A 24,893-nucleotide genomic window follows, 5' to 3' on the forward strand; every position below is an offset into this window, starting at 1 on the left:
TTTGCCTGAGAGGAAACGATGTTAGAGGATGACAGGCCATGGTTTGCATTATGCAGCAGCTGATATGAAGATTGTTATAGAGGAGATGAGACGAAAAAGAAGCTGATCCTGCTGCTGCTGCTGCTGCTCAATGCTCGCTGCTGTCCCTTCAAGTGGCGCAAGGAGCTCGCGATACCATCAAACAGCAGCGACGCAGCAGACCTCGGTGATCGGGACGGGAAACGAAGATGGTGGGCGCGAGACGACGCTCATCTTCGTGTGAGGACGTTGCGGACTACACGTACCTAGACAAATTGCCTTCCTCAGCAAGTATGTAGATCTATCGGGAGAGGGTTGATGTTCAGAAGAGAACGTGGCTAGACTTTTGCTCAGTGGGAGGGGTCCACTACAGAATTTCGGCGGGAAGCACCGCACGGGCCAATAAGGGCGAGAAAATAAAAGCACAGACCGGCTAGGGTTTTCACAGCCGTAAGCCCTGGAGACGTCTAATTCTAGCGCGGATGGTGTGTCAGAACCAGTGGAGGGCGAGCACTAATTGGCTGTTGCGGCCCCAGGTATAGAAAATTTGGTGGGGCTTCCGAACCTTCATCCAGCAGGCTGGACATCGGTAACATACTTTTTGGTGCAGGAACTGTCCCGTAACAGTCTCTCGTGACACTTGGCTCAGCACGGGTCACAGGACGAGTCGAAACGCCAAATCACTGGGTGAATCCGCACTTCGCACCTTATTACCTTTCTCTTCCTTCTTCGACTTTTTCGACAGCCAGGACAGACAACACCGACAAGATGGTTAAGAAGAGAAGTAGGTACACCGAATATCCGCCTCAAGCTCCCCTTGCCATGCATAGAAGAGAGTAGTTTACAACGTCTCTTGCGTATTCAGATGGTTCAGCGGTCATCTTGCACACCACAGAACTGAAAATACCCACGGTCTTCATGGAAAGACAACACCCCCCAGACTCCTCGCCTACATGGCAAGACGAGACTTGAGCATCTTCCACGTCTTCAGGGAATAGCCAGCTGACTTGGTTTCTACCGCAGAGAACAACGGCCGTAACAAGTCGGGCCGCGGCCACACCAAGCCCATTCGCTGCAGCAACTGCTCGCGATGCGTATGTTTCAATCGTGTCCTGGTCGTCTTTTTCATGGTACTAACTTTGAATCAAGACCCCTAAGGACAAGGCTATCAAGCGTTTCACCATCCGCAACATGGTCGAGTCTGCTGCCATCCGGTACGCCTTGCCCAGTGTTCCACCGTTCCCCGGTCCGCATGCGCTAACTTGTGTCTTTCTACAGTGATATCTCGGATGCCTCCGTCTTCCAGGAGTACACCGTCCCCAAGATGTACCTGAAGCTGCAGTACTGTGTCTCTTGCGCCATTCACGGCAAGATTGTCCGGTATGTTCTAAAGACCCTTCAATGGGCGCCCGTCAGGGAAAACCACCAGTTTCGTCAAGAACTGTGTGTGCGATTCAGAAGAACCTTGGTCGATCTTACGAGCCGCCCTCCATGACGAATTCTCTCCCGACCGTAAGATCATATCCAGCTAACAGTTCTTGATTAGTGTCCGCTCCAGAGTCGGTCGCCGCAACCGTGCTCCTCCCCCTCGCGTCCGATACAACAAGGATGGCAAGAAGGTTGTCCCTACCGCCCAGACTGCCAAGGCTGCTTAAATGCAGTCTTGAGTTCATGTCTAGGTTTGGTGTTCGGGGTTTGTGGTTCATGACAGGGAAATGGTAAAAATGGAATGGCTTTTTGCATGCATGTCACCGGAGGTAGGCATAGCTCCTTAGATAACGATCTCCATGAATTGAGGCACACTTGTCACGAGCAAACCGTCATCGATTCGTACATGTCGTGTGTTTGTCATGTTTGTCCCATCGCTGCCGTTGCGACGCTCTTAGAATATTCAATGAACGGTCAGAGTGACATGGGCTACCCCAACGGCCAGGTGCAATAGCAGTATGTCCGGAGCCGAGGGAGACAGACAACCGCCCAGTATCGTAGTGAACCTAGGACCAGCTGATCACAAATATTGTAATTTTTTGCCGTCGCCAGATCTTGGCGTGCTTAGTTTGGCATGGTCCACCATCGCGTTACGCTGTCCACGCACTTGATATGGCATACCATCTCAAATGCACCTCTCCCTTCCATGATCATCAAGGCCACAGCGAGTTTGAACTCAGACTGGCTTATGGCGAACATTTTCTCAAGAAGCCCTCACCTTCCAGTCCAAGAGGCTGTTCTTTTTCGCTCCACGGCTGTCGCGCTAGCGCCGTATCGCTACACGAATCCAGGCGAGCTTGGGCTTATCCAGGCGCCATGTCTTTCGATCAAAACTCTGTGTCAACCTCGAAGCTCGTACTGTTTTGATCATGGTTTGGGCCAAGACATATTGAGCCGGGCACCTAGGCTTGATGCGAAGCAGAATAGCAGCGACGATGACTGCAATCCCTAGTTTCGAGAACTTGGAAGAGAATCTAGAAGAGAACTTGGCAGTTAATTGCTCGCTGGTTGGCCTAGCTTGTAGCCAATCCACTTTCTTGCAACAATAAAGCTCGCCCATTCCTAACAGTGGTGATCGATCAAGCTTCTCTTGTGTATCTCCATTATGGGGATTCCCCTGCCAAGTCTCCCACCGCCCTCCACCAGCTCCAGCGCCGACTACACTCCTGGTCGCTATGCAGAGGCTGCTGCGTCTCGCGCAGCTAAGTCGATTTACATCGCAGCCACCTACGCATCGGCACTGACTCACGGCCATCAAGACCACCTTCACAAGTAGACTCAGTATCGGCTGATCAGGTTCTTAAATTTGATTCGATGCAATAGCAGCAAGCCATTTCAGCTTGTCATCGAATCGAACTCGCTCTAGACCATCTCTACGTAGTATTCCTTGAGAATATCACTTGAGAACTTTGTACAGACTGTGATCCGACAGTAATCTCAGGGTACACTTTAAACAATTGAGAAGGCATTGTAGGCACAGACTAGCAGAAGGGCTAGAAAGTAGACCTTACGACGAGTCAGATGATCACCAGGGTAAAGCAAGAGAACAACTTGCAGTTCAAGAAGGACAACTACGTCGCTGACATTTTGGTGTTGCATAGAATGCCATCTTAGCCAGCTTCACAATCAAGGGCGCTGTCCTTCGTGAAACCGGTTTCGTGCTACTACCTTCATGATCCCAACTACCTTCATGCATTCGAGCTCTTTGGCAAGTGCAATAGCCGGGCCGGCTTCTTCCTCAGCAATTAGGATGTCAGCGTTTGGACTCGGACTACTCCCACGGCTTTGGTCAATATTACCGCGAGGCATATCAAGGCTAACATTGGATTGTAGGATTACTTTACTTATAATGGTACGCCGACTGGCAATATGCCTTGGGGGTTGATCAGCCACCTACTTCTTTTGCGAGACTCACTCCATTGCCTTCACAAGCATCGAATACTAAGTCTTTAGCCGGACGAATGTAACCCAGTTATCGGTGTGATGAACCATCAGAGTTATGAATGACCTGGACCACTGGCACCTCGTCTGACCCTATTATCCCGCATACATGCCGTGAGGATAACCCATGGGTAATTTTCATGGACATCGTGAAAAGCCGCTGTCGGAGATACAAGTCAATTAGACCTCGGATAAGGAGTAAACAATTGCTTCACGCACAAGTCCCACCTTGCGGCCCCGGGTACTAGCCTTTGGAGCCGCCGCAGCCATTAAACCCATATTTTAACTCGGAACTAGAAAGTATATACAAAAATGCGGCGCCACGCTAATTGATTCCCATGAAGAACTTATCTTGGTTCAAGTAATCACTACACGTGAAGAGCTGCTCTTAATGACTTTTGGCGATAATTTACGTAAAACACAGGTGAGACCACGAACACAAAAGAAAAAAAAGAAAGAAAAAGGATTTATAAAATTTCAGTCTCATGGGACGTGTCCAAGAAGAAATCCAACTTGCTGGTCTGCCGGAAGCCAAGCGGACCCCGAGCCAACTACATCTCCGTTACGCCATGTCGCTTCAAGGCATGTATCATAGGGGAGTCTGGATTTTATTCGCCAACGATCAAGTCAACCAGTTCTCCCAACAATTTTCATCACCTGTTGTCGATCTTCTTGTCGAAAGGCCACCGGTATCAGAAGTCCCAGTGACCAAGACAACATCCTCAAGATTCTCGATTTTACAAGATCCAAGTTTCTGGGGGTTGTCATGCTCAATTGGTGCACAGAGTGCTTACATTAGCGTTGCCATATGATCTCTTGTACAAAGCTTGAACCATAGACGCTCATGGCTGGAGTTCCTCGTACGCTTCTACACGATCACTACAATCACTCAAGGCAGCCAAACGAAAATTGATGGCATGCCTACAAATAACACAGCACGGTCAACGGACCAGACCGTACTTTGCTTCGACAACCGCGAGAGTTCGTAGGTCATTGAACATCAGACATCGTATTACCAATTACTCGTCAACATAATGTACGGACGTCGCATTGGCTCAGTTACGCGGAGCCCAGAAGCTGCATATTCTATAACAGAATGCCGGCACCTGTTGAGGGTCTGACGACGTCTTTGATTTGGAACGCCTAGTTCGTCTGATACAGATCGCAATGCAACACTCTTGATTTCATTCGCAGATTCGCCAAGCCCCTCGATCTTAGTATGGCATCCCTATACCCTGCATGGACAACTTCCGTCCAGCAACACGTGCACAGAAGGCCGGTCCTTTTTCTAGCATTGCAATCATCCACACAATACCTGACGAATAAGGAGCCTTGTGTCTTATATAATCACAAAGACTCACTCATTTTAGTATTAAGCCGCCAAGACTACCCTAGAGTCTAACTTCGAGGCTGGTGGATCTAGATAGGAGTATTTCATCCTTGGAACTACAGATATCCTCCGATCCATATCCTCTTTCTAATACGACATCCTACTCCTATATTTCTGTGAATTATATGGTAGCATCTGACGCACCTATGACTGTGACCATATCAATGCATCACCGTGCTAAAAGCTCGAGACCCGGACACAATTACCAGCTACAGTAACAGAGTCTTCCCGTTTTATAGTATGGTCGTCAACTTTCTTTTCTGCCTGCGAGTTACGCCCCATCAAAAACCATCTTCGAAGCCCATATAGACACATTCGCCCACGTAAGTACGTATCAACCGTGATCTCTTAAAATATACAGGGCATGCGCTCTGACACCTTGGACAGTCAGCAAGATCTCGACCGCCCTCTAACTTTGACCAATTTCGCCACAAGCAGCTTATTAACGAACACTGTGACTCACTTACTCTGCGGTTGATCTGTGAGCACTTTCTCAACATTGGTCTATCAGTCTGATTTCCAAATCTGGCCGCTTGATTATGCTTGATAGCGCGGATATAGGAGCTGATGAGCTTTGAGAGTCCCTCATTAGCATTCTAGCGACTAACATATGACTACTGTGAACCACAGCTTCGCAAGCTTCTTTATCTGCCAGTTCTACGTTGCTGTTGACCCACCAGTCTGATGTTCGTATTTGGACTTTGGATGACTCGAGGCGTGTGACCCAAGCCCCTCTCAGGTTGTTATTTGGAGTTTCGTTTCATCCCAAGTCTTGCCCTGTTGCCAATAATATATCGGTGAGGGTGAGTCCTCGTCATCGACATTACATCACAGCTTGGATGTCTCAAGTGATTCATTCAGTGCGATAGAATCGTTCTGACACACAACATCTACCGGACGATGACGGAAAGTTCTTATCCCGAAGAAGTACTTAAGAAGGATTTCGTCGCCTCTTAATCTGGACTTTTCTTTCTCTCATTTACATCACAAACACAGATCTATCGATACATCATTGGCGATACATGCAACCGACTCCATAAATTAGTCATATTGACCTCTAACAACTCATAAATCTCGCTTTTGACATAACAACGCATTGCCGGCGCCAATCTGCTATTAGTAAGTATGATTACATCCCCAGCAAAGCTTGTGTTATTCTTGGACATTATTATACCGCAGACCATGGCGTTGTTACACATTAGACCTATCCATCAAGGCTTATAGCATTCTTATGAGACTGACTTCATGTTAGTAGACCACTTCTTCACTTCTCTAACGGTCTGTAGCTAGTTACGACTAGCTTGCAGGCCTATGCAAAGTGGATTCAGTTCAGGACATCGAGCTGCCATTTCCAGCCGTGAAGTGTGTCATTGGGCAGTATCTTGAGATCTTTGCAGACTATTCGTGGGCCTGGATCGTCTCTGGATCTTTCTACGATCGGGAGGAGAAGGAACTCTGGCATATTGAGGTGATCATTGGTTGTCGACCAAGAACTCAATCACAGTCAAGCCGACAGCGCACCCTTCACAACAGTAAGTGACTCGTCAATCGTTACTTGCATCAGCTTTTCTAGCTTATGTAGAAGCCCAAACTTGGGTTGAAGCGAGCTTAATCGATTTCCTTTTATTTTATGATCAGCGATCTCGCTTTTAGACGCTATCACATATATACCCCGTCGAAAGTCTATAGGTCTTGGCTAAACAAACCTCCAGATTTAACTTGGCACGACTATCAGCTTCGGCAATCAACTGTTGCTTTTCCTGTCTTCACGAACAACATCTCTTTGCTACCTCGATTCGATCCGCATCCACACGCAATGTCGGCTGCTATTGGTCGTGGCTGGAACCCTGCCAGTGGTTGGGACAGCGGTGATCTTCCTCCTGGCCTTTCTCCCGCCGGGGTTGGTGGCTATGTAGGCATACCTGGCGCCCCAGTCGCTACAGGTCCTGTTTCCACTATGCCCTTCGCAGGTATGAATGGCCCTTACGGTTATCAAGCCTCCTCTTTCCCATATAGTCCCGGTCCTCCTGCCGCAGTAGGCCCCGTATATACGTGGCCAGCAAATGGGTTTCAGCACCCTCTGCCTGTCTTTCCTAATCAGCCTGGTGGTCCTCGCTACCCCAGTCCTCACCCTGTTGTCAGTTCCGACGCCCCTGCTCTAAACTTCCAGAACTCGACTGGCGGCATGGGTTGTGAGCCTGGCTACAACTACTACTTCCCCTCCGAGCATACCAAGATCCATGTCATCAAGTCGCGCGACCCTCCGTGGCGTCTGCCTGCTGGTATGAGCATGAATTTCGAAGCATACCACGTCCCTGTCATAGTTACGCTTGAGTGTTTGATGAATGGCTTTGGCGCAACCAATCCTGTTGCCAAGAAGAACAAGATCACCGAAGTTTGTGAGGGTGGCAATAATCGTTGGTACAAAGGTATGACGTGGAGCGCCGATGACGAGGATGAGATGAAAAAGACGCTCAAGGAGCTGGGCTGGGATAATTCTCGCAGTGGTCGTCCGCATGAGAAGCCTGTTATTTGGATTTGGGTCACGAAGGATTGAGTGCTGGTGGATACTTTCAGGATGGATATGGCTTTGCGCCAATTTTCCTTCTAGGATTGCGTCGTTATTAGATATATCTAGGCATGCTGCAAATGCGAAAGTTCATGCTGCCACATAACTTAAACATCTACTTGTGACTGTGGCGACCCATTTGATTCCTTGTTATAGCACCAACTTCCTCTCGCAGTGGTCTCCGAGTCATAGGGGTTTCTGTGCTATCCCGTGTTGTATTAGTGAAGTTCACAAGGTAGACAGTTTTGACTATTACGAGTCTTTGAGCTCACCGCTTGAATACATTTACGCAAGTATGAGAGATCGATTGAACGTATCGTATCTTAGGAAGTTGCACACTCCATGCGCATCGCACTAAAACTGAGCGCTCCAAGGATGATTGTATGACTACTCCTGACCCGCGGCACCGATGCTTGATTGTGTATATATAGATCTTCGAAAGTCGTTCCGAAATAGGCTGTGGCACTTTGAGGAAGTTTCATGCATTTGCTCACGGCTTGGCATGATTCACTCCCACCAATATGGATGGGGCTCCAACGCAACAAGAAGTGCATTTATGCTTTTCAACTCCATGGTTCAAGAAAACTTTAAGATCACGGCAACATATCCGAGCCAGTTCTAGGAATTGCTCGAAGTGCGGGGGTGCCAGTTGAGTCGTAGGCCTTTTCTCAACCTCGCCGGTTGGCCGTGGCTGACCATGGACAGACGTTGTACTGAGCGAACACAGCCGGCGTTCGGTTGACTCAATGGATCTCGAAAACGGCATCAACATCTGTTGTCATTGACCTTCCGGGTTAGGGAGCGCCACCGGATGACAATTGGCTACTCGTCAAACTTCATTGGGTAGTTCGTATCGACAGGGGCTGAAGGAATTCGAAGCATTACAGAGTCCTCGGTAACGGTGTGAACCGCAATTCATGATTGAGTAACGGTGGGACGGCCTGAAATCTTCTACCTCGGACAAAAAGACCTACCGGAACTGCTGGTGCTCGAATGCAACCTAGTTAGTCGCGACCTCCCGATCGCATTTGATTTTGGTCGTTAATGCTGGAGAAGGAACGACTTCTACTGGCATGCATTTCACGGAAAACATGCTGACAGTCTGAAACCTGTTTATTATCAATAGTCATAACTCTTGCAACATATCGCATTTGTATGACCACTAGAGCACTGCAATGATGGAACCCAGCGATGAGGAGACTATAGAGGCCAATGATGGTGCTATGCGTCCACCAGACTCTGTCCGACCGTTAAAGGCTGGGGGCAATGAGAAAAGTATTTCAATTAATTACGCGCATAACCATGACCATAGGCAAGTCGAGCTTGATGCCGAAAATCAAGACACATCAACGCCATTCGTCACCGGCATGCGCGTTGGCCACGAATCCAGTGGAACTCCAAACATCATCCTACCATCCAGGAACAGGGGCAAAAGCAAGCTGAATGTAATTGAAAATGAGGAAGAAGAAGACGGGGACGAAGAGAACACTCTCACTGCCGATGCTCAGGTAATGCTCGAGCAGGCATCCAGTACCCTTGGCATAGCCACCAATCCCGAGACATCTACAGGCGAGCCCAAGGCATCTCCAGAAGAGCCCGACGCTCCAATCGCGGCGGTGCAGAGCAGGACTTTACACGTCAAGAAGTTCGCTAAACGTCTCGACCACTACGGTCCCATCCGCAAGGACGATCTTCCGGACGGCAATGTCAGAGCTGAGCTTGAGGTTGCTAAGGAGTACAACGTCCGGGCAGTTGTCGTCCGCCCTGATTGCGTGAAGCTTGCGTGCGAGGTCCTCGCGGATACCGATATAATTGTTTGTGCAATCATCGGTTTCCCCTTCACCTTTGATGAGTCCGTTGAAGGTCGATGTAGGGAAGCAGTCGAGGCCATCAAAGATGGCGCCGAGGAAATTGAGTTGATACCCTGCCATCACCTTATGGTGTTTCGGCAGTGGGCCAACGTCTATTGGGAGGTCAGCATGATCCACGGGGTTGTCAAGGACCTGAAAGCGACCATGAACGTCTTGTTTGAGGACAATCTGCTCCAATTTCGCGATCGTTACGATATGGGCCGCCTTTGTGGCCAGAGCGATGTGCCTTGCGTTGGAGTCTGGCCCGGAACGTCAGAGGCGCTACAGGATGATTATACCAGCCGGAAGAAGCTGGCTAAGCACATATACCAATTGCGACATGGTCTGGCAGGCCGCTCACTTGCAAAGGTAGCTTATGCGCTCTATGATATCGAGGATGCGGTGTTCCTCCTAGCGAGCGGCGTAGATCGAATTGGAACGATCGACATAGCCATAATAATGGAAGAAGCGGCGGGATGGGCTGATTTGGAAACGCCATTGGAGGTGCGTGTTGGCGATTGTTTGTACAAGGTCACCTTCAAGAAAGATGACGGCGATTATGAGTAGGATTATGAGGACCAGCAACAGTCACACGACAGCACTGATTAGAATGCCATAAAATATACACAAAGCATCAATGGGCCTACTTGATGACTTGACGAAGACCCTTTACTCGAGCAGGAAGGGTGGGTGTTTTGGTAATCGCGATTAGAGAATAGGGGAAGTCCAGGATACTTTCTAATTTTTGTATTACCTATAATAGATTAACCTAATGACTCCTTTGACCAGCCTTTGACGTCTTCCACTGAATGACAATTACACGTCTTTGGAACCCCCACATTTCGGTGTTTGCTACAAGTGTCTTGTGGGCTGCTTAACTGCAGTCCAGGTCCAACCTATAGCGAAGCCCTCATGCATCTGGCATGTCCTTTATAAACTCTGTGACATAGTGCAGCTTGCGCAATGGAACGCCCTGATTCCTAAGGATAGCATAGGTGATGTCGAGGTGGAAGAAGACGTACGGAGTAGCATACCCCAGAACATAGGCAGTACGTGTCGTCTTCTTCATCATGTGCGGTCCGATATTAAAGACTATATCCTCATTGTCCTTGCCCTCGATGGAAGCCCTGTCAACTGCTCCCAGCTCTTGGAGCGTGCCGTCGATCATGTTGTACAGGTCTTCCAGCGATTTCACCTCGTGGTCCAGTTTGGGTATGGTGTCCAGTGTGACGTCGCTCAGCCGCTCTATGGTCTTCTTGGCCACCTGGGCAATTATTATGGTCTGGGTTGAGAGCGGGAACATGTCCTCGTAGATACGCGACCCGAGCAGGTCAGTATCGGAGATGTTGTGTTCCTTTGCATATTGCCCGCCCTTATGTAGGATTGAGGAAAGTGTGTTGAGTACATTGGTGATCACAGGAATGCTGATATCGTATAGAGAAATCATAATTAGGTAGAAGAATACTTTGGTAACCTCAGTCTTCAGAGTGTAAAGGTTGAAATGCGCTTTAGTTGCAATGCTGAATTCGGTTGAGTATATGTCAACATGGATTTACTTTTTAGGAATATTACTTAGATGAGTAAATGGAGCTCTCTTATATCCAGGCGGGCGCATATTGAAGAAAATTCGTTATGTTTAGACATCATTACGTATCGTCGCGACCTCGCGCTGCGGAAATCCGTCCTACTGTAAGCCGTTATGTTGAAGTCGTCGCCCACTGCTACAGGTTTCACCAACAATGAAGTTATGCCGAAGCCTTGGCGAACACAGCCCTGTCAGGTTACCTGTCGCTGTTCTATACACATTTCTAAGCAAAAAACGTGGAGCCTGAACTTCGTGTCGCGGGATTGCTGACAAATGTTGCAGCGGTCAAGCTTGGGCGGGGAAACTATCCGCCTGATGCCAAATCTCAGGTTACACAAAGCATGTGTTATTTTAAAATACTAAGATGGCACTAGTATAGTAAAAATGAGATTTCAGAATGGATAGATATCTAATACTATCAAATGTTGCTTGCTGAGGTGTGGTCAATCTTTCCTCTGTAGGTGGCTGACTCTATGTACTTGTAGATTATCATGTACAATCGCGCAATAGCGATAACATTGAAACCCCATCCAGATCAATGCGCTGTCGAGGTCATAGTAGTGAAAGCCGTTGACATTCGCCTACTCGCACGCAAGCTTCTACAATTCAAGAATCTGGTTGGCTTCCTCGGTGACCTTTCGCGAACCAATCGGGTCCGAACTCTTAGGAGTCAGTTTCTCAAAACCAGCTGTCCGAAGTCCTTCAAGGTCAGTATGAGCTTTTAGATACTCTGGGCCACACCTGTTGGTATGCTTGCTTTCGCCCACACCACCCGGGAAGTCAGGACCTGGTGTACCATCTAGAAATGCTTGCCTCTGTCTCTTCATGTACTTGGCGTTGAGTTCCGTTACCGGGCACACTGGGATGTATAGGACACTAGAGTCGGCTTTGCCCATGTGAACCTTGTCAACAGCGTGAATGGCTATTGAATGTTAGCGCGTTCTCCTCTCGGCTGTATTCTTTTACCTACTGTCACAATGCCAAACAACGAAGTCGCCAGGTTTCACCCGTGGCATATGTACCATGCACCTGTCAAGTTCAAGGTGTGGATGCAGGGCATCACTTAATTCCTGACCATGTCCGGGAGTGGCACCTTGAAGATCACTCGTCATGTCTGTACCACAGAACTCCCAATTTCTTGCGCTCAGAAATTCCGAATTTGTGGACGACTTAGTTGGGCGGAAGAAGGGCCGCAATAGTAGATATGATGTAGAGAGACGCAACAGAGGGTTGACCTGCAAGGTGCCTTCATGGGGTCCGGTATAGCTCATACTCAGCCAGCCCTGGAACATCCTAAACATTGAGCAAGCTCCCAGGCCATCGTAGTTGTTCATCACAGCTGGAACACGAGTACTCGCATCCCACGGATCGTATTCCTCCCATCTCCCCGCAAAGATCTTATCGTAAACATTGCCAAGCCCGTATCCATTTTCCTCCCATCGCTCGACGCTCCCGCCATCGATATGTGGTCCCAATGCGAACTTCGCATCTCCTGGCTGGCGAATGCGTAGTCGATCGGCATATGCAAGAGGTTGGGTCAATGAGATTGGACTCTCGGGATTTGATAAGTGCCAGAAGCTCATCAAAGCCTTTTGGGCTTTCAACAAGTTCGGATGTGATCTTGCTTTCAGCTGCGGAGCCGACCAGTAGAGCTCCCACACCTGAGGGTTATCTTGGGGAAATGCTGAATTGCCATTAGCTCGCATGCAGTAGAGACAAACATTCATCTTACCTCTCGTCGAAGGGTTCTGCTTGATGTAATCCTCAATTTCACTTTTGTATCCTCTTGCCTCCTCTTCGGATATGACACCCTGTACGATGGCTACCCCCCTTTTCTTGATTTCGGATCCTAGAACAGCGAGATCACTGTCCAAACTCCTAAAGTCGACCACAGGAACAGCATTTGGTCCTTCTCTGGCCATAATATCGTTCTCGATTCTGAGTTGCTGGAGTAAACGGTCCCAGCTGGCAACCACGGCATCTTCATTGCCGCGAATTAGCTTCCGCTTGAGGTCAAGGAAGCGTTCTGGGAGAGGTGTGGCCTCAAGCCCGGACATGGAGGCGAAAGCATCCGATATGTCTCCTTCACGCTTACTCTGCGTTGCTGACGGAGCCTGGGTATGCATAGGATTTCGAGCCTGATATGACGGCATAGCTACAGTTTTTAAACGTCTCAGGCTTGGGGCAAGTCTTCGAAGGGTAATGATAGACATGATGGCGCCAAACGGGGACCAAATAGGAATTGTATCTGATTGACGGAATTGGTAACAGAGTAAGACGGGTAGAAAAGGCCAATTGTTGCTCTTGCCGAGCAAAGGATACCGAAATGCAGTGGTGAGATTGGGGGCTTAAATGCTACACAGTTGTCACGTTGTATGCGTTGGACATATTGGGGAGACAAAACGATCCTGTTCTGGGCATTCCGCTCCTCTATACAGACAAGCTCCCCATATATTCTGAGGAGATAGCCAATCATGGGCATCCATCATTTAAAATTCATAGCACTCTGGGGAAGTGGCGATGGAATAGTCGTTGCGGAGTGTAGCCAGCCGACTATGTAAAACCGACCTCAAAGCTTAAAAACGGGGTAAGGAAACGGAGGTGCTTGATATGACCAAGCGCTGGGTCGGAGTGACTAAATTCAGCTAGTCGGATTAAGCAGCCTCCACTTCTGTGAGTAGGATACAGCTTCAAACGTGAGTTCCCTCCACAAGTTTGCTTTGTCTAGGGGTATTGATGATCTCACGTAGCGGATCCGGCATAACGGGCAACTAGCTGACTGTGACAGTGAGTGGCTCAACTAGCTGGCACAAGACTCCCATTCCTGTTGGACGCTTGACCCACCGACCTCCCGAGCAAACTGTTACCATGTCGGGGACATCGGTCATGGTCAAGTTCGTGGATACTGACGCGTCCGGGTTACCTCTCAAGAGAAAACAGGTCGCCCAAGCCTGCACAGCATGTCGGAAGCGCAAGGTACAATTTGTCGAGTCTTTTCACTGTTGAGTCGCTGACTCGATTGCGCAGAAACGTTGTGTTCATGAGGCCAATATCAGCCCCGTGGATAATGAGGCATCGTACAATGCGGTATCTCCGACCAGACCTAGTCGTAATATCTCACAGCCTAGAGAGACTCCCCAAGTTTCTCCAAGCGAGACACGGTCTCAACACTCTCTGACATCCCAATCTGAGAGCCGAAAAACGTCTCGCTTCGTTGGTGATCTGAATCCAGAGCATCTCTTCATCGAGGCCACTAGCCCGCATTCTAATCGAGACCTCTCAGTTCGGGGTGGCGTAGGTGTCTGGTCTCGGAATTCTCATGATGCAAGGCCTATGCCTACATCAGCACCTTCCCGTGTGGGGCCATCGCAAACCATGCAAAACCTTCTGATCCGTTATGTCCACAGCCATTGCCAGTCATTTCTACCTCCCGTGCAGGATTGGTTTGCCTTGAGGAGTATCTATCTCGCGAAAGCAGATCCTCTGTTTCCTGTTCTCAGCCCTGTCCTGAACGATGAAAACGACCTTTCCACGTCGACCACACTTATCAAGCAAGTCATTTGTCTTGCCGCTGCAACAAACCCGCAAGCTACACCACACCTTCGCCTCCTACCAAGCGGGATCTTGCTCAACAGAGCTGACTACACTGCAACCCTATCTACAGCGATACATACTACAGTTGAATCCGGCCTAATCGCGGACCGCGTGCTGCTTATTCGCGTTCTATTGCTATACTCAATGTACATACAGCCGACTTGTCCTGAGGAGGCAGACATGCCGAGTGCGATATTCGCCAAGGCAACGCATCAATTCACAACCCTGGGTCTCCATCTTCCGATGTTAGAGAGCGAGCCCGAGCAAGAACAGATCCGGTCACTGTTTCTATGCACATGGGCACTAGATCGCCTGAATTCTGCCTTCTATGGTAGAGCTTGTATCATTCACGAGCGAGATATCGGATGGGACTTCGATGAGTGCATTAGGAAACAGGAGCCACCGTTCCGCTTATTTCTCTCGGTTATCAAACTTCTAGACGATGTTATTAGTATATATCGCCCGACACAGAAGCTGGACGAGGAACCTCTGTATATAGACATGCCTATTCTCGAACAACTTATTGTCGACTGTGAGGCTATCCAGGTTTCAGACACTCTGCTTGGTGAGCTCTCGAAATCCACTCTCAACAAGCGGCCAACTCTGCTGACTCGTATAACAGCTACGGTAGAGGTCTTCTATCATGCAGTCGCAATACTATCATGTCGATTCCCTCAAGAAGGGGCTAAATCAGCCCTTCCCTCACGAGCAAACAACAGTCGGCGATCACTTTCGGCAGACCGCATCACAGAACTTGTGCGCGACGAGATGGGAGACCGGCTGTCCTACATGCCCGTAATTCCCTATGCAGTCTCGCTTTCCCTCAGCGTCATGTACCGCAAAATGCGTTATAGTCAGATTCCCATGTTTAGGGAGCGAGGTTTGCGCTCATTTGATACTAACACAAAACTTCTGAAGAAACTTAGCGAGACATTCTGGTGTGCGAAGACGATGAGCGGAATGGCGGAGCAGGTCTTGCAGGAGATGGGCAAGGCGGCCGCCACCAAAGCGCAAGAATCAGGCTCGGGGGAGAACAGCGTGCGAGAGGGCAGTGACCCGCGGCCAGCCCAACCTTTGCACGCCTTCAGTACGGTGCATCAAGGACCACCCATGAGTACGTTGGCACCGCACGAAACAAGCATGACCATGGGGGAGATGGTGCCTGAGATCGATGTCTGGGGCCATATGGATCCGAACTTCAACATCGGCGCAATCGACGCGGTCCTCCAAAGTAATCTCGACTTTGGAAACTCGGCCAACTGGTTTGATTGGCAACAGAATTGGGGATTCGTGGAGTGAGGCAATGAGAAAGATCGAAAGGAACATGCACAGAAACACGGGCGCACGGAACAGGAATGAAGGCAAATGAAAATCAGCAGAATGATACCCTTCCAACCATCTTTTATAGATCAGGATTGTTTAACATATCCCTTACCTCGCGATTTCTTGCGCTTATTGTCGTGAGTATGGAAGAATGGTTTCGAACTTCCACTTAGGTGTATCAGAATTTGCACATTCCTGGTCTCAGTAGCTGAGGAGCCACAGTGCACCTTTGAGATACACTTGGATGAACAGAGTCATCCAGAATTCATATTAATTGGAACTTTATTTAAACCCCAAGATAAAAATAAAATAACTTTCTTCCCCCCCTTCCTTCGATTCAATTCAAATCATTGGCTTCTCATCAGCAGCTGACTGCCAGCTGCCCCGCCCGGAGACATCCCGCGACGGCAGGATCATGACTTCTCTTGCCACCTCTGCTGAAGCGACATCATCTCACAAACTCAAAGCAATCTCTCTACCCCTTCACATTGCTAGTCTACATTCCTGCAAGATGCCGAATCCTCTGGTTTATGTCATCGCGTCAATCGTGATCCCGACAGCGGAGCTTCTGATTGAAAGGGCGGTACGCTCTCCACGGTTTCACCACGGCGTGCAACGAATCCACCGCGCCGTCGAAGACTACAAGCATGGCCGCGACCCGAACGAACCTGTGAGGCCGGGGGAGGCCACAAGAGACCAGGCACTTCCGAAGCGAGATGGCTTCTTCAAGTATTTCACCGAAGAGTTGCGAAACCAGCTCCGCGGGACGCCGACGGAGCATCTACCGCCGAACAAGAACCCCAGGAACAAGAGATGATAAACGAAGGGCAATACAAATCACCCCTCTCTACTCATGAACATTCGAACACGGGTCGACTTGAGCAATCTATTCTGAGGAGGTAGACAGGTGTCAGCACTAGTTATTGTCCGTATAGCATATACGTCGAACAGAATGTCATCGCCGCCGTCGAACGAACAAACATGATCTCGTTTAGAGACCTGTGTTTTCCCACGCACCGTTCGAACGCGGCAGCACGATCAAAATGCCGTACCCATTTGAGACTGTTTTCCGAGCGACCGGGGGGTTTGGTGCAGTGATGACGGTCGCTGGTACATCTGCCAGAGTGCCAGATGTGAAAATACCAACAGATCGGCCAGGATATGCACAAACAGTCATCCTAGCCATCATAGACACGATGGCCAGCTAAACTCGACTGGCTTCTGTATCATGTGTTTCGGTTATTGTCCAGGATCATGGTACTGCACCATCGTTCTTGCTCGATCACATCTGTCAGATGGTTGCGAGCACCGGCAATGGTCCCAGATTGCGCTTTGCATAGCTCGCTTGCTAGGAACTATCTGCCGAAGAAATTGAGGGTGTCAGGTTTGCGTCGCTTGTTTGGTCATGTATGTATTAGATACAGCTCTTGGCTGAATGGTGAACGTGGTGTTCCTGCAAATGACTTCCTTCCTGGACGTTGAAGATGCGCATTGGATCACCCTACCGCTTATCCAGAAGGCGTGATTCAAGTCACGCAAGGGAGCGGTTGCTTCTACCCGCCCTTAGAACTAACATGCCATGTTCTAGACTTTCGATGTAAGGCATGGTGTTTTGGTTACTGGACTTTAGTATATAATCACATCTCCGGATAGGCTCAAATAAACTTTCCGAAAGAATTTGGTTACTCATGATCTCTAAAGTAGTTTGTCTCGCGTGCCCATTTACCAGCCCTAAATAATCTCCTGTGACATAGTGAATCTATGCAGTCTAGCTGAGAGCTCAATTCTCGATTGTATCTATATTCAGTGAAGCCAAGAACCTCGTGTGGAGTTGAAGTCGTTGACCAACTTCAGCGTCCCGCACAGAGACAAACAAGACCAAGTTTAGAGATCCCTTGCGGGCTCAACAAGAGCAAATCTAACAAAACAAATAACATACTTCCATACGAAACCGCATTTTGAATAAGATATATAAGATAGTCCTCACTCAGCTCAATACTGGATTAATAATCCAAAAGTTCACCATCGCCCATCGTTTCAGTTCGAATTCATAATATCCCAGTTCCCGTGCTCTCATTCGTTCAGGACACCACCAAACTACCAAGCGCAATGCTCTTTAACGTTCTTACCACTTGCTTCGGAATGGCTATTGTTGTCTCGTGTCTCATATTAATTTGAGCGTAAACCAATTGAAAGCACACCATTTAACATATCACAGGCACTTCTCCCATCCGACGTCCGAATCGCCACCGAAATCGCAAACGTGGAACCTCGGTACTGGATCAGCCCATGGAAAGTGCGTTTCGCCCATCTCCCCCACTCCTTCAGATCACAGATCAACATGTTCTGCCTGTTTCTGACACCTCTTCCCCGACCGGTTGCCCATGGACTGATTTGCCTCGACGGCACGAGCGGGCCCCTATTCGCCGTCAAGGAAGATATATATGTCATCCGGAGCCGCATCGCTAGGGATGCACTTGGTTCGGGATCACTCCGATCAGCAACAACAGCGGGCGTTGTGTGCGCATGTCGAGCAGCTGGAACGCGGGCATCTACACGTGTAACGACCGGGACGACTTTGCCGTCACTACGTTCGAGTCGCTCGCGCGCTACGCCTAGGTGATTGTCGGTGCTTGACTGGAGAAGACCAACGAAACGTAGGTTCATGGTGAGTGAAAAAGAAGTTGAGCTCTACTTCGTGCTGTGTGAGGGGTGTAAGCTAATGATTTGGCAGGCCAGCAATTTGCTGCTGATTCGCATTGAAATATTGCGATCGAGCCAGACAGATGATGAGTGACTAAGACACGCGGCTGAAGATTCAAGCAGTCAAAAGTCTTTGGATGTCATAGCTTTCAAAGGACGACTTCTCTATATTCCTTCTTCTTGGTGGTCATTATGACAACACCACATCAGGGAAATATTATCGCAAGTGTCTTCCAAACATTAGTTTGTTCCTATCCAATATCATCTAATTTCTTTTATCTTAGTTTCCAACGCAGTCATTGTATCGATGAGTACTTATATGCATGGCTAGATATGGGTCCATAATCAGGTAATCTTTTGTGTCTAGTAATTTAAATACATTATGCATTGCGTAGTCTGAGCGGGCGTAAAAAGGCGAGACCTTTTGTTTCTATCCCGATATAAACATCATTAACCCTATTAAAGGCTTCTTCTCATCATCATTACTCATTATTCCATTTAGGAAGTGGTTATGAACAAGCCGATGGGGCAAGGGTTGTAGTCCTGGAAGAAGTTTAGGCTAGTGTCACCACCGGAGACATCAGCAACCTCAAAGCCGATGGTGGTGCCCGAAGGGCAAGCGAAGGAATATATTTTGTAGGCGTTGCCGGGAGAGACAGTGAACTGGCCGAGGTCAGACGCAACATCAGGTGCGTTGGAGTATGAAGTCGTTTGGGTGGCAGCGTTGCTCAACTTAGAGAAGTCAAGAGCACCAGAGCCGGAGAAGCTGAAGTCAGATGTCTCAAGCGTATCCTTCATAGGGAAGAGGAAAGATAACTGGCAAGTCTTGCCGGACGCGCTGGCAGGAATATCGAAGTTGAAGATGGTGGACTTGGTGGAGCTAATGTCGGCGTTATACTGAGTGCCGCTGGCGGTACTAGGGCTTGATTTGTCTGTGACGATGATCAAAGAGGGCAGGTTGAACTCTCCAGCGTTCTTGACACCGTTGGCAGGGCAAGTATCGGGAATGTCGACTGTACTAGGAGAAGGCACGTAAACACCGCCAGTGGTTGATGGGGTGCTGGCTGGAGTTGTTGAGGCAGCAGGTGTGGAGGACTTCTGGCTCAGAGTCGTGGGGTAAGCTGGGGTACTGGTCTTGACAGACTCAGTGGTCTTGGTTGACTGAGTAGCAACGCTTGACCGAGTAGGAATGGAGTTAGAATAGACCGGGGCACTGCTCTTGACAGAATCAGTAGCCTTGGTTGACTGGGAGTAGATTGGAATAGTCGACTTCGCGGTCGCTGTAGTCTTGGTCGACTGAGTAACAGGAATAGTAGCCTTGGTCGACTGAGTAGCGACAGAAGTGTGGTAAACGGGAACGGTAGTCTTGACAGATTCAGTACTCTTAGAGGACTCAGTAGCTACGGAGGTAGCGTAAACTGGAGCGGTAGACTCAGTCTCCATGGTTGCAGTTTTCATGGTGGACTCGGTAGCAATGGATGTAGAGTAGACCGGAATTGTGACCTGAGTTGAACGAGTAGCAGTAGTCTTGATAGTTGATCCCTGGGTGGTAGTCAGGATAGATGTGTCGTAAACGGGGATGGTTGCCTTAGAGGTTTGAGTGGTAGTAGTAGGGGCAGGTTGCGTCTCAGTCTCGGTCTCTGGGACAGGTACAGGAGCAGAGACAGTCACAGGAGTGCACTGGCTAGCAGGGCCAGTGACAGTAACTACCGAAGTCGAGTAGACAGTCGAGGTGCCAGGAGTAGGTGTCTCAACAGCATGGCAGGATCCAGAAACAGTGACCAAGCTAGTAGAGTAGACAGTTGAGGTGACAGGGGAGGGTGTCTGAACAGCAGTGCAAGATCCGGAAACGGTAGCCACACTAGTATAGTAGACGGTGGAAGGAGTCTGAGTCGGCTGCTCAGGCTTAGGGGTGGTCTCTTGAAGTTTGGTCTGAGACTGGGTTGAGACAGAGTAAGCAGGTGTAGCACCAGCACCAGTTGACTGAACAGAAGGAGTTGCGGGTGCAGAGGAAGAGCCAGCACTGGTTGATTGGGCAGTAGTCCCGGGGATTGTAGGGTAACCCTGGGAAGTACCAGCAGAAGGCTGAGATGCGGTGGCAGACTGGCTGGCCGAGTTGTTACCCTCGGAGCAGTCAGACGGGTAGCATCCAGAAGCAGTCAGGGTGATCTGGGCACAGTTGAGGCCCGTGTCGGGCTTCTGCAGGTAGATGTTAATCTGATCACCTTCACCAGCGTCACACTCGTAGAATTCAGTCTGGCCATTGTACGAGACACTTCCGTCACAACCGATTTCGAAGCCACTGTCGGGCACTTGGTTTACATCACACTGCAGGACAGTGGAAGGTGGAGTCCACCAGCAGCCACGGCCTTGAGAGTCTGTGAGCGATGTGCTCTCAAGCGTGAGTGATACCGCCGACAAGCCACCACCAGCACGAGTTTGACCGCTGCTGATTTGTCCCACGGGATAGCTCAGAGCGCCGCCAGTGGTAAAGGTAAGGGAACAGCCGGCCTCCCGAGTAGCAAGGGCATGGGCACCGCCCATTGCAGCGAAGGTGGCGAGTCTTCCAGACATATTTAGCGAGCCAAGTTATAACGATTGGTGTTTGAAGAATAGCGAATGGTAAATGTACACGGTGACTTGAGAAACAGCCGTGACTGAGATGAATAATTCAGATAAAACCGTCAATCGACAAGGGCGAGACCATTCACTTTATGGTTCTTCACAATCACCCCGGAGGCTGTAGCTGAGAATACATGACGCTCGCATCTTCCCGTCATGCACGACGCCAGATCGTGATGTGCATGTTTAGTGCCTCTATTTCCAAGTTCAGAGAATAGTGCCGGCGACGATCAACGGGAATGTGGGTATAGACGGTGCCGACTGTGCTCCAGATAATACTCCACTTGAGGCTGCTTTAAGTTTGAGGAGTAAGTATTTGCATCTTCGCCACGTAACAAGAACGCCAAGATAGTAGTATTTCTACCAATCACGTATTTCCCGACAACTTGTCATGCAGGAACGTGGAGGACCTAGAAGGACACAAGCCACATTAAGTCGTTGACGGAATACCCACAAATAGCTGCTGCATGGTGTCGATCTACAAAAGCAGCAACTCACTCGGTCAGCTCGGCTGTCTCGTCGGCCGTGTTGAGCTACATAGTTATGCCATGAGATCAGAGATACAGTAGCTCGAGCTCGAGCTACATTTCTTGCACGATTGCTCAATACGAGGCAGTCCTCGATCCAATTATGACCAAATACGGGTGCGGTTAGATATGCCGCGTTGGGCATTTACTGCGCAAGCCAATGTCACCGTGCATGGCTCCCAGTGCTAACGGGAATGACAATGATCTTTGTCCGTCCTGATACATCGTGTGCTTGACAACTGTGCCAAGAGACGTGTATTGATCCTACTCAGTATTTGGACAACTTCAGCCTTGCCTTTGACCCCTGCTCCTGATTTCGCGGGGTGTATCTATGCGTGGCCTGCGTAGCTGCCAAAAGTCCACCCATGAGTATATCTTGTGCTGAAGCATACCAAAACATCGGAACGCGCCACCGGTTCTTAGTCAACCTGCGCCATTGTAGCGATGCTTTCTTTACCAACAACTTGCTGACTGCTGAAACCTGGATCTGCCAGTGGTATGTATAAACTTCCGAGGTGCCGAAGAAGCAAGGCAATCGGCACGCGAGGCTTAGGTTCTGGCCGTTGGAAGCTTACCAGACAGCAAGACATTTTGACGCTTTGCCGTGTGACACGTCATAATTAAGCATGCAAGCAGTAAGTCGAGCTCGTATTGCACTGCCCTAGCAATAACCAGGGAAGAATGCCCTCATCAGGTTTGCGAGTGCGGACCGCCAGAGACGGCTCTCCCGGGTGCTAGAAATGTTGATAAAGCGACTTAGAGCTCGACCGACGTCAAATATTCATACGAAAAAAAAGCTTTCAAAGCCCCTGAGCCCCTCATCTTTACTATACTGATTATGGTTAGACTTACTGAGGCTTTGTCTGGGTCGGGCTGTGGGCCAGCTCCACGTCCCCCCACATTTTCATGTTATCATGCTTGCCATGTTCACGTCAGCTACGTTTCTTGGCTGTCGCTCACAATTGAACTCAGCAATAATTTCATGTCGTTGTATGAGTTTGTTGGCTATAGGAATGGACAAACGCTCATCCGATGTGGGTGCTAGATTTGAGATGAAACCTTCCGGCCTGCGGAAGGACCTCATTGAGCCGATTTTGACGTTAGAGTTGCTGTTCCTGCTGCACGTTGATCGAAAATCCTCAAAATAGCCAAGGCTGAACGATGTCATCTTGATCAGGCATCGAAGCAATACTAAGTTCACTCAATAACCCGCTTGCTGTTCAAAAAAGACGATATTGACTTTCACTACTTGATGGAGGCGTGGCAAGCAAGAACGTTTCTCGTGATACAATAAGCATGCACGTTAGCTCTTCAACAGCGTGGAACAAACTATTGCTGGTTGGCTAAAAAGCAAGATTGACATTGGCCGGCAAGGGCCGGGTCCGATCTGCGACTCTTCGGCAGGGTCACAATAAACTTTTCATATCTTTAGAAGCCGCTGCTCGTTTATGCCAGATTCCGGCATAATCGTCAGACACCCGTTTTCTGCCTGGACAAAAGGCTTTGCCGCCGCAGAACGCAAAAGCAGTCGGAACCGACTTGGCACTGCATGTCTGACTGTCCCCGTTACTTGCGGTGTGGGCGCGGCGGTGGTCTCGATAGGGGATGAGGACTGTACTTTGTAAACTGTGGCTCGTCATAGACTAACCAGCCACTGGAAATATCAGACTGTGAGTCAGATAGCAGTATCACATTTGCCTTTTCGTTCCAATCAATGCCACAGATACATTAGCCCAGCCTTCTCAACGATGAGCGGACATCCCGGCCCGAAACATTCTACACGCAAAAGGCACGACCAGCACCTTGAGGATGATGCGTCGCTGGCTTGAATTGTAGGGATCATTACAAGAATGTCTTTTTGAAGGCTGGTGTGTAAAGTACACTATACAGAGGCTTGGCGGACTTGGTCTTAGCGCATAGAGTCCGCCGCTCTCCGGTGAACCTTCTATATATGGAATTAAAGTTGATGAGATACGGCTCACGGCGCGTACGCTGACACGCTGGCTCTTCTCAAGAAGGCGAATAGTTGTTATTACTAGGCTAACTACGTCTCATGCCTCTAGGATAGTTTAGATCATGTCGTCTTTAACAACGTCAAGCCGGTCAATATCATGAAGCGATTACCCATATCAATTACAAGCACCAGGACTAGGACTCCCAAGATCTTCTGAGCTCCTAGGTGTATGCCCCCAAGCTTTAGGACGTGCCCGCTGCTGAGTTTTCCGCCCTTCTCCTAGTTCAAGGTCAGAGCCGTCTTGAGCAGGTTCTTGATCTCAGGGTCGTTGAGATTCGAGGCTACATGCTTATCCAAATCCTCCTCTTTAATGTCGAACTTAAAACAGCGGCGAGTACTGTAGCCTTGCGTCTACCACGAATGGTGATGGAGTGAGAATCCCACTTTGTGTTGCAGAACGCGGTGAATCTCTTGACCTTGCGATGAACTACGTCAAAGTTTGCGATGCGGTTCATAAGCTCTGCCTGCTCGGTGAGGATCTCGTCGTGCTCAGACCAGCGAAGGTCTTCGGGAGCGACGTTTGTATCGGCATAGAGAATTTTGGCGCGCGAGGCAGATGATCTGCGTACACTCGCTCTACATGCATGGTGGGTTCATAAACTCTCTTATTCGACGAATGCAAGGGTGACGATGAGAGATGAACCTATCAAGGCAACGGCTGCCGGTTAATAAGAAAGCTGAAGTACATTGTCCTGTTCTGTCTGTTTCAAGGACTGACTAGTTTGGAGGCGGTGAAATCTGACTCAATTTTAGGGAATCTGGCCGATAGATTAGAAGTTATGCAGGTTTAGGAAGAATATCAGGGCTAAAATCTATCCTATATGTTCGGAACGGTGATCAGGCATCGCCATGGTTGGACAAAAGGAGCATAGGTACCTGAGGCTACAGTACTGGATATCAGACCATGCATGTCTTTTCGAACGGGACGAAAAGTAATTCGTTCGCTATGCAAGTTCCCGGGCAACAATTACCGCTCTGGGCATCAAGACTAGGCATGATTCCTTATTCTTCTAATGAGAAATAACAAACAAGCAGCAAGAGCACCAATCTTGGTAACATAGCCAGCATAATTGCGGTTCTGCCTTAGTTAGGTAGCTACCATGGTGATTGTCCGTCGCTGGATATCATGCTTTGTAGGCTGACTCCTCATTCGGAATGCTGTACTTCTGCATCTGCTTTGTACAGTTGCACTTCACGATGACGCAAACCAAGCCTGTTATATCACGCTGAAGCAAACGGACCGAAGACAGCTGAATGGCTTTGCAGAAA

General features: G+C 49.1%; 9 protein-coding genes across 9 annotated transcripts; 5 read left to right on the forward strand and 4 right to left on the reverse strand.

Annotated features, from left to right (window-relative positions):
• The first annotated feature begins 571 nt into the window (after window positions 1–571).
• Window positions 572–1,835, forward strand: BKA67DRAFT_569220 (40S ribosomal protein S26E). Its single transcript, XM_046103098.1, has 5 exons — window positions 572–802; window positions 1,042–1,112; window positions 1,168–1,232; window positions 1,297–1,398; window positions 1,565–1,835. Exons 1-5 carry the CDS (start codon window positions 787–789, stop codon window positions 1,671–1,673), a joined length of 363 nt encoding a protein of 120 aa, XP_045957613.1. The 5' UTR covers window positions 572–786; the 3' UTR covers window positions 1,674–1,835.
• Window positions 1,836–6,653: 4,818 nt separating this feature from the next.
• BKA67DRAFT_593294 (uncharacterized protein) lies at window positions 6,654–7,394 on the forward strand (the record flags this gene model as incomplete). The annotated part of the gene is made up of 1 exon (XM_046104931.1): window positions 6,654–7,394. The coding sequence occupies one exon, from the start codon at window positions 6,654–6,656 to the stop codon at window positions 7,392–7,394; it is 741 nt and encodes a 246-aa protein (XP_045957614.1).
• Window positions 7,395–8,563: 1,169 nt separating this feature from the next.
• BKA67DRAFT_678579 (uncharacterized protein) lies at window positions 8,564–9,899 on the forward strand. The gene has a single exon (XM_046108856.1). The coding sequence runs from the start codon at window positions 8,582–8,584 to the stop codon at window positions 9,821–9,823; it is 1,242 nt and encodes a 413-aa protein (XP_045957615.1). The 5' UTR covers window positions 8,564–8,581; the 3' UTR covers window positions 9,824–9,899.
• Window positions 9,900–9,988: 89 nt separating this feature from the next.
• BKA67DRAFT_569226 (uncharacterized protein) lies at window positions 9,989–11,042 on the reverse strand. Its single transcript, XM_046103099.1, has one exon. The coding sequence runs from the start codon at window positions 10,701–10,703 to the stop codon at window positions 10,167–10,169; it is 537 nt and encodes a 178-aa protein (XP_045957616.1). The 5' UTR covers window positions 10,704–11,042; the 3' UTR covers window positions 9,989–10,166.
• Window positions 11,043–11,440: 398 nt separating this feature from the next.
• Window positions 11,441–12,967, reverse strand: BKA67DRAFT_520038 (uncharacterized protein; the record flags this gene model as incomplete). The annotated part of the gene is made up of 3 exons (XM_046098146.1): window positions 11,441–11,763; window positions 11,812–12,525; window positions 12,574–12,967. The coding sequence occupies 3 exons, from the start codon at window positions 12,965–12,967 to the stop codon at window positions 11,441–11,443; spliced, it is 1,431 nt and encodes a 476-aa protein (XP_045957617.1).
• A 597-nt stretch (window positions 12,968–13,564) lies between these two features.
• Window positions 13,565–16,081, forward strand: BKA67DRAFT_569228 (uncharacterized protein). Its single transcript, XM_046103100.1, has 3 exons — window positions 13,565–13,817; window positions 13,869–15,000; window positions 15,058–16,081. Exons 1-3 carry the CDS (start codon window positions 13,710–13,712, stop codon window positions 15,732–15,734), a joined length of 1,917 nt encoding a protein of 638 aa, XP_045957618.1. The 5' UTR covers window positions 13,565–13,709; the 3' UTR covers window positions 15,735–16,081.
• Window positions 16,082–16,269: 188 nt separating this feature from the next.
• On the forward strand, window positions 16,270–16,575 carry BKA67DRAFT_659967 (uncharacterized protein; the record flags this gene model as incomplete). Its single annotated transcript, XM_046107541.1, has 1 exon — window positions 16,270–16,575. One exon carries the CDS (start codon window positions 16,270–16,272, stop codon window positions 16,573–16,575), a length of 306 nt encoding a protein of 101 aa, XP_045957619.1.
• Window positions 16,576–17,927: 1,352 nt separating this feature from the next.
• Window positions 17,928–18,425, reverse strand: BKA67DRAFT_537027 (uncharacterized protein; the record flags this gene model as incomplete). Its single annotated transcript, XM_046100247.1, has 1 exon — window positions 17,928–18,425. The coding sequence occupies one exon, from the start codon at window positions 18,423–18,425 to the stop codon at window positions 17,928–17,930; it is 498 nt and encodes a 165-aa protein (XP_045957620.1).
• Window positions 18,426–18,959: 534 nt separating this feature from the next.
• Window positions 18,960–21,005, reverse strand: BKA67DRAFT_518992 (ubiquitin 3 binding protein But2 C-terminal domain-containing protein; the record flags this gene model as incomplete). Its single annotated transcript, XM_046098055.1, has 2 exons — window positions 18,960–19,525; window positions 20,585–21,005. 2 exons carry the CDS (start codon window positions 21,003–21,005, stop codon window positions 18,960–18,962), a joined length of 987 nt encoding a protein of 328 aa, XP_045957621.1.
• Between the last annotated feature and the right edge of the window lie 3,888 nt (window positions 21,006–24,893).

The sequence above is a fragment of the Truncatella angustata genome, assembly GCF_020726525.1.
Source record: "Truncatella angustata strain MPI-SDFR-AT-0073 chromosome Unknown BKA67scaffold_5, whole genome shotgun sequence".
NCBI lineage: Eukaryota > Fungi > Ascomycota > Sordariomycetes > Amphisphaeriales > Sporocadaceae > Truncatella > Truncatella angustata.

Bases quoted from the DNA above. Each gene is read 5' to 3' on its own strand.
- BKA67DRAFT_569220 (XM_046103098.1), top strand. The intron at 1,233-1,296 runs GTACGCCTTGCC...GTCTTTCTACAG, and splicing joins GTCGAGTCTGCTGCCATCCG to TGATATCTCGGATGCCTCCG. The intron at 1,399-1,564 runs GTATGTTCTAAA...GTTCTTGATTAG, and splicing joins ATTCACGGCAAGATTGTCCG to TGTCCGCTCCAGAGTCGGTC.
- BKA67DRAFT_678579 (XM_046108856.1), top strand. From the start codon at position 8,582: ATGATGGAACCCAGCGATGAGGAGACTATAGAGGCCAATGATGGTGCT.
- BKA67DRAFT_569226 (XM_046103099.1), bottom strand. From the start codon at position 10,703: ATGATTTCTCTATACGATATCAGCATTCCTGTGATCACCAATGTACTC.
- BKA67DRAFT_569228 (XM_046103100.1), top strand. From the start codon at position 13,710: ATGTCGGGGACATCGGTCATGGTCAAGTTCGTGGATACTGACGCGTCC. The intron at 13,818-13,868 runs GTACAATTTGTC...TCGATTGCGCAG, and splicing joins CAGCATGTCGGAAGCGCAAG to AAACGTTGTGTTCATGAGGC. The intron at 15,001-15,057 runs GTGAGCTCTCGA...CTCGTATAACAG, and splicing joins GGTTTCAGACACTCTGCTTG to CTACGGTAGAGGTCTTCTAT.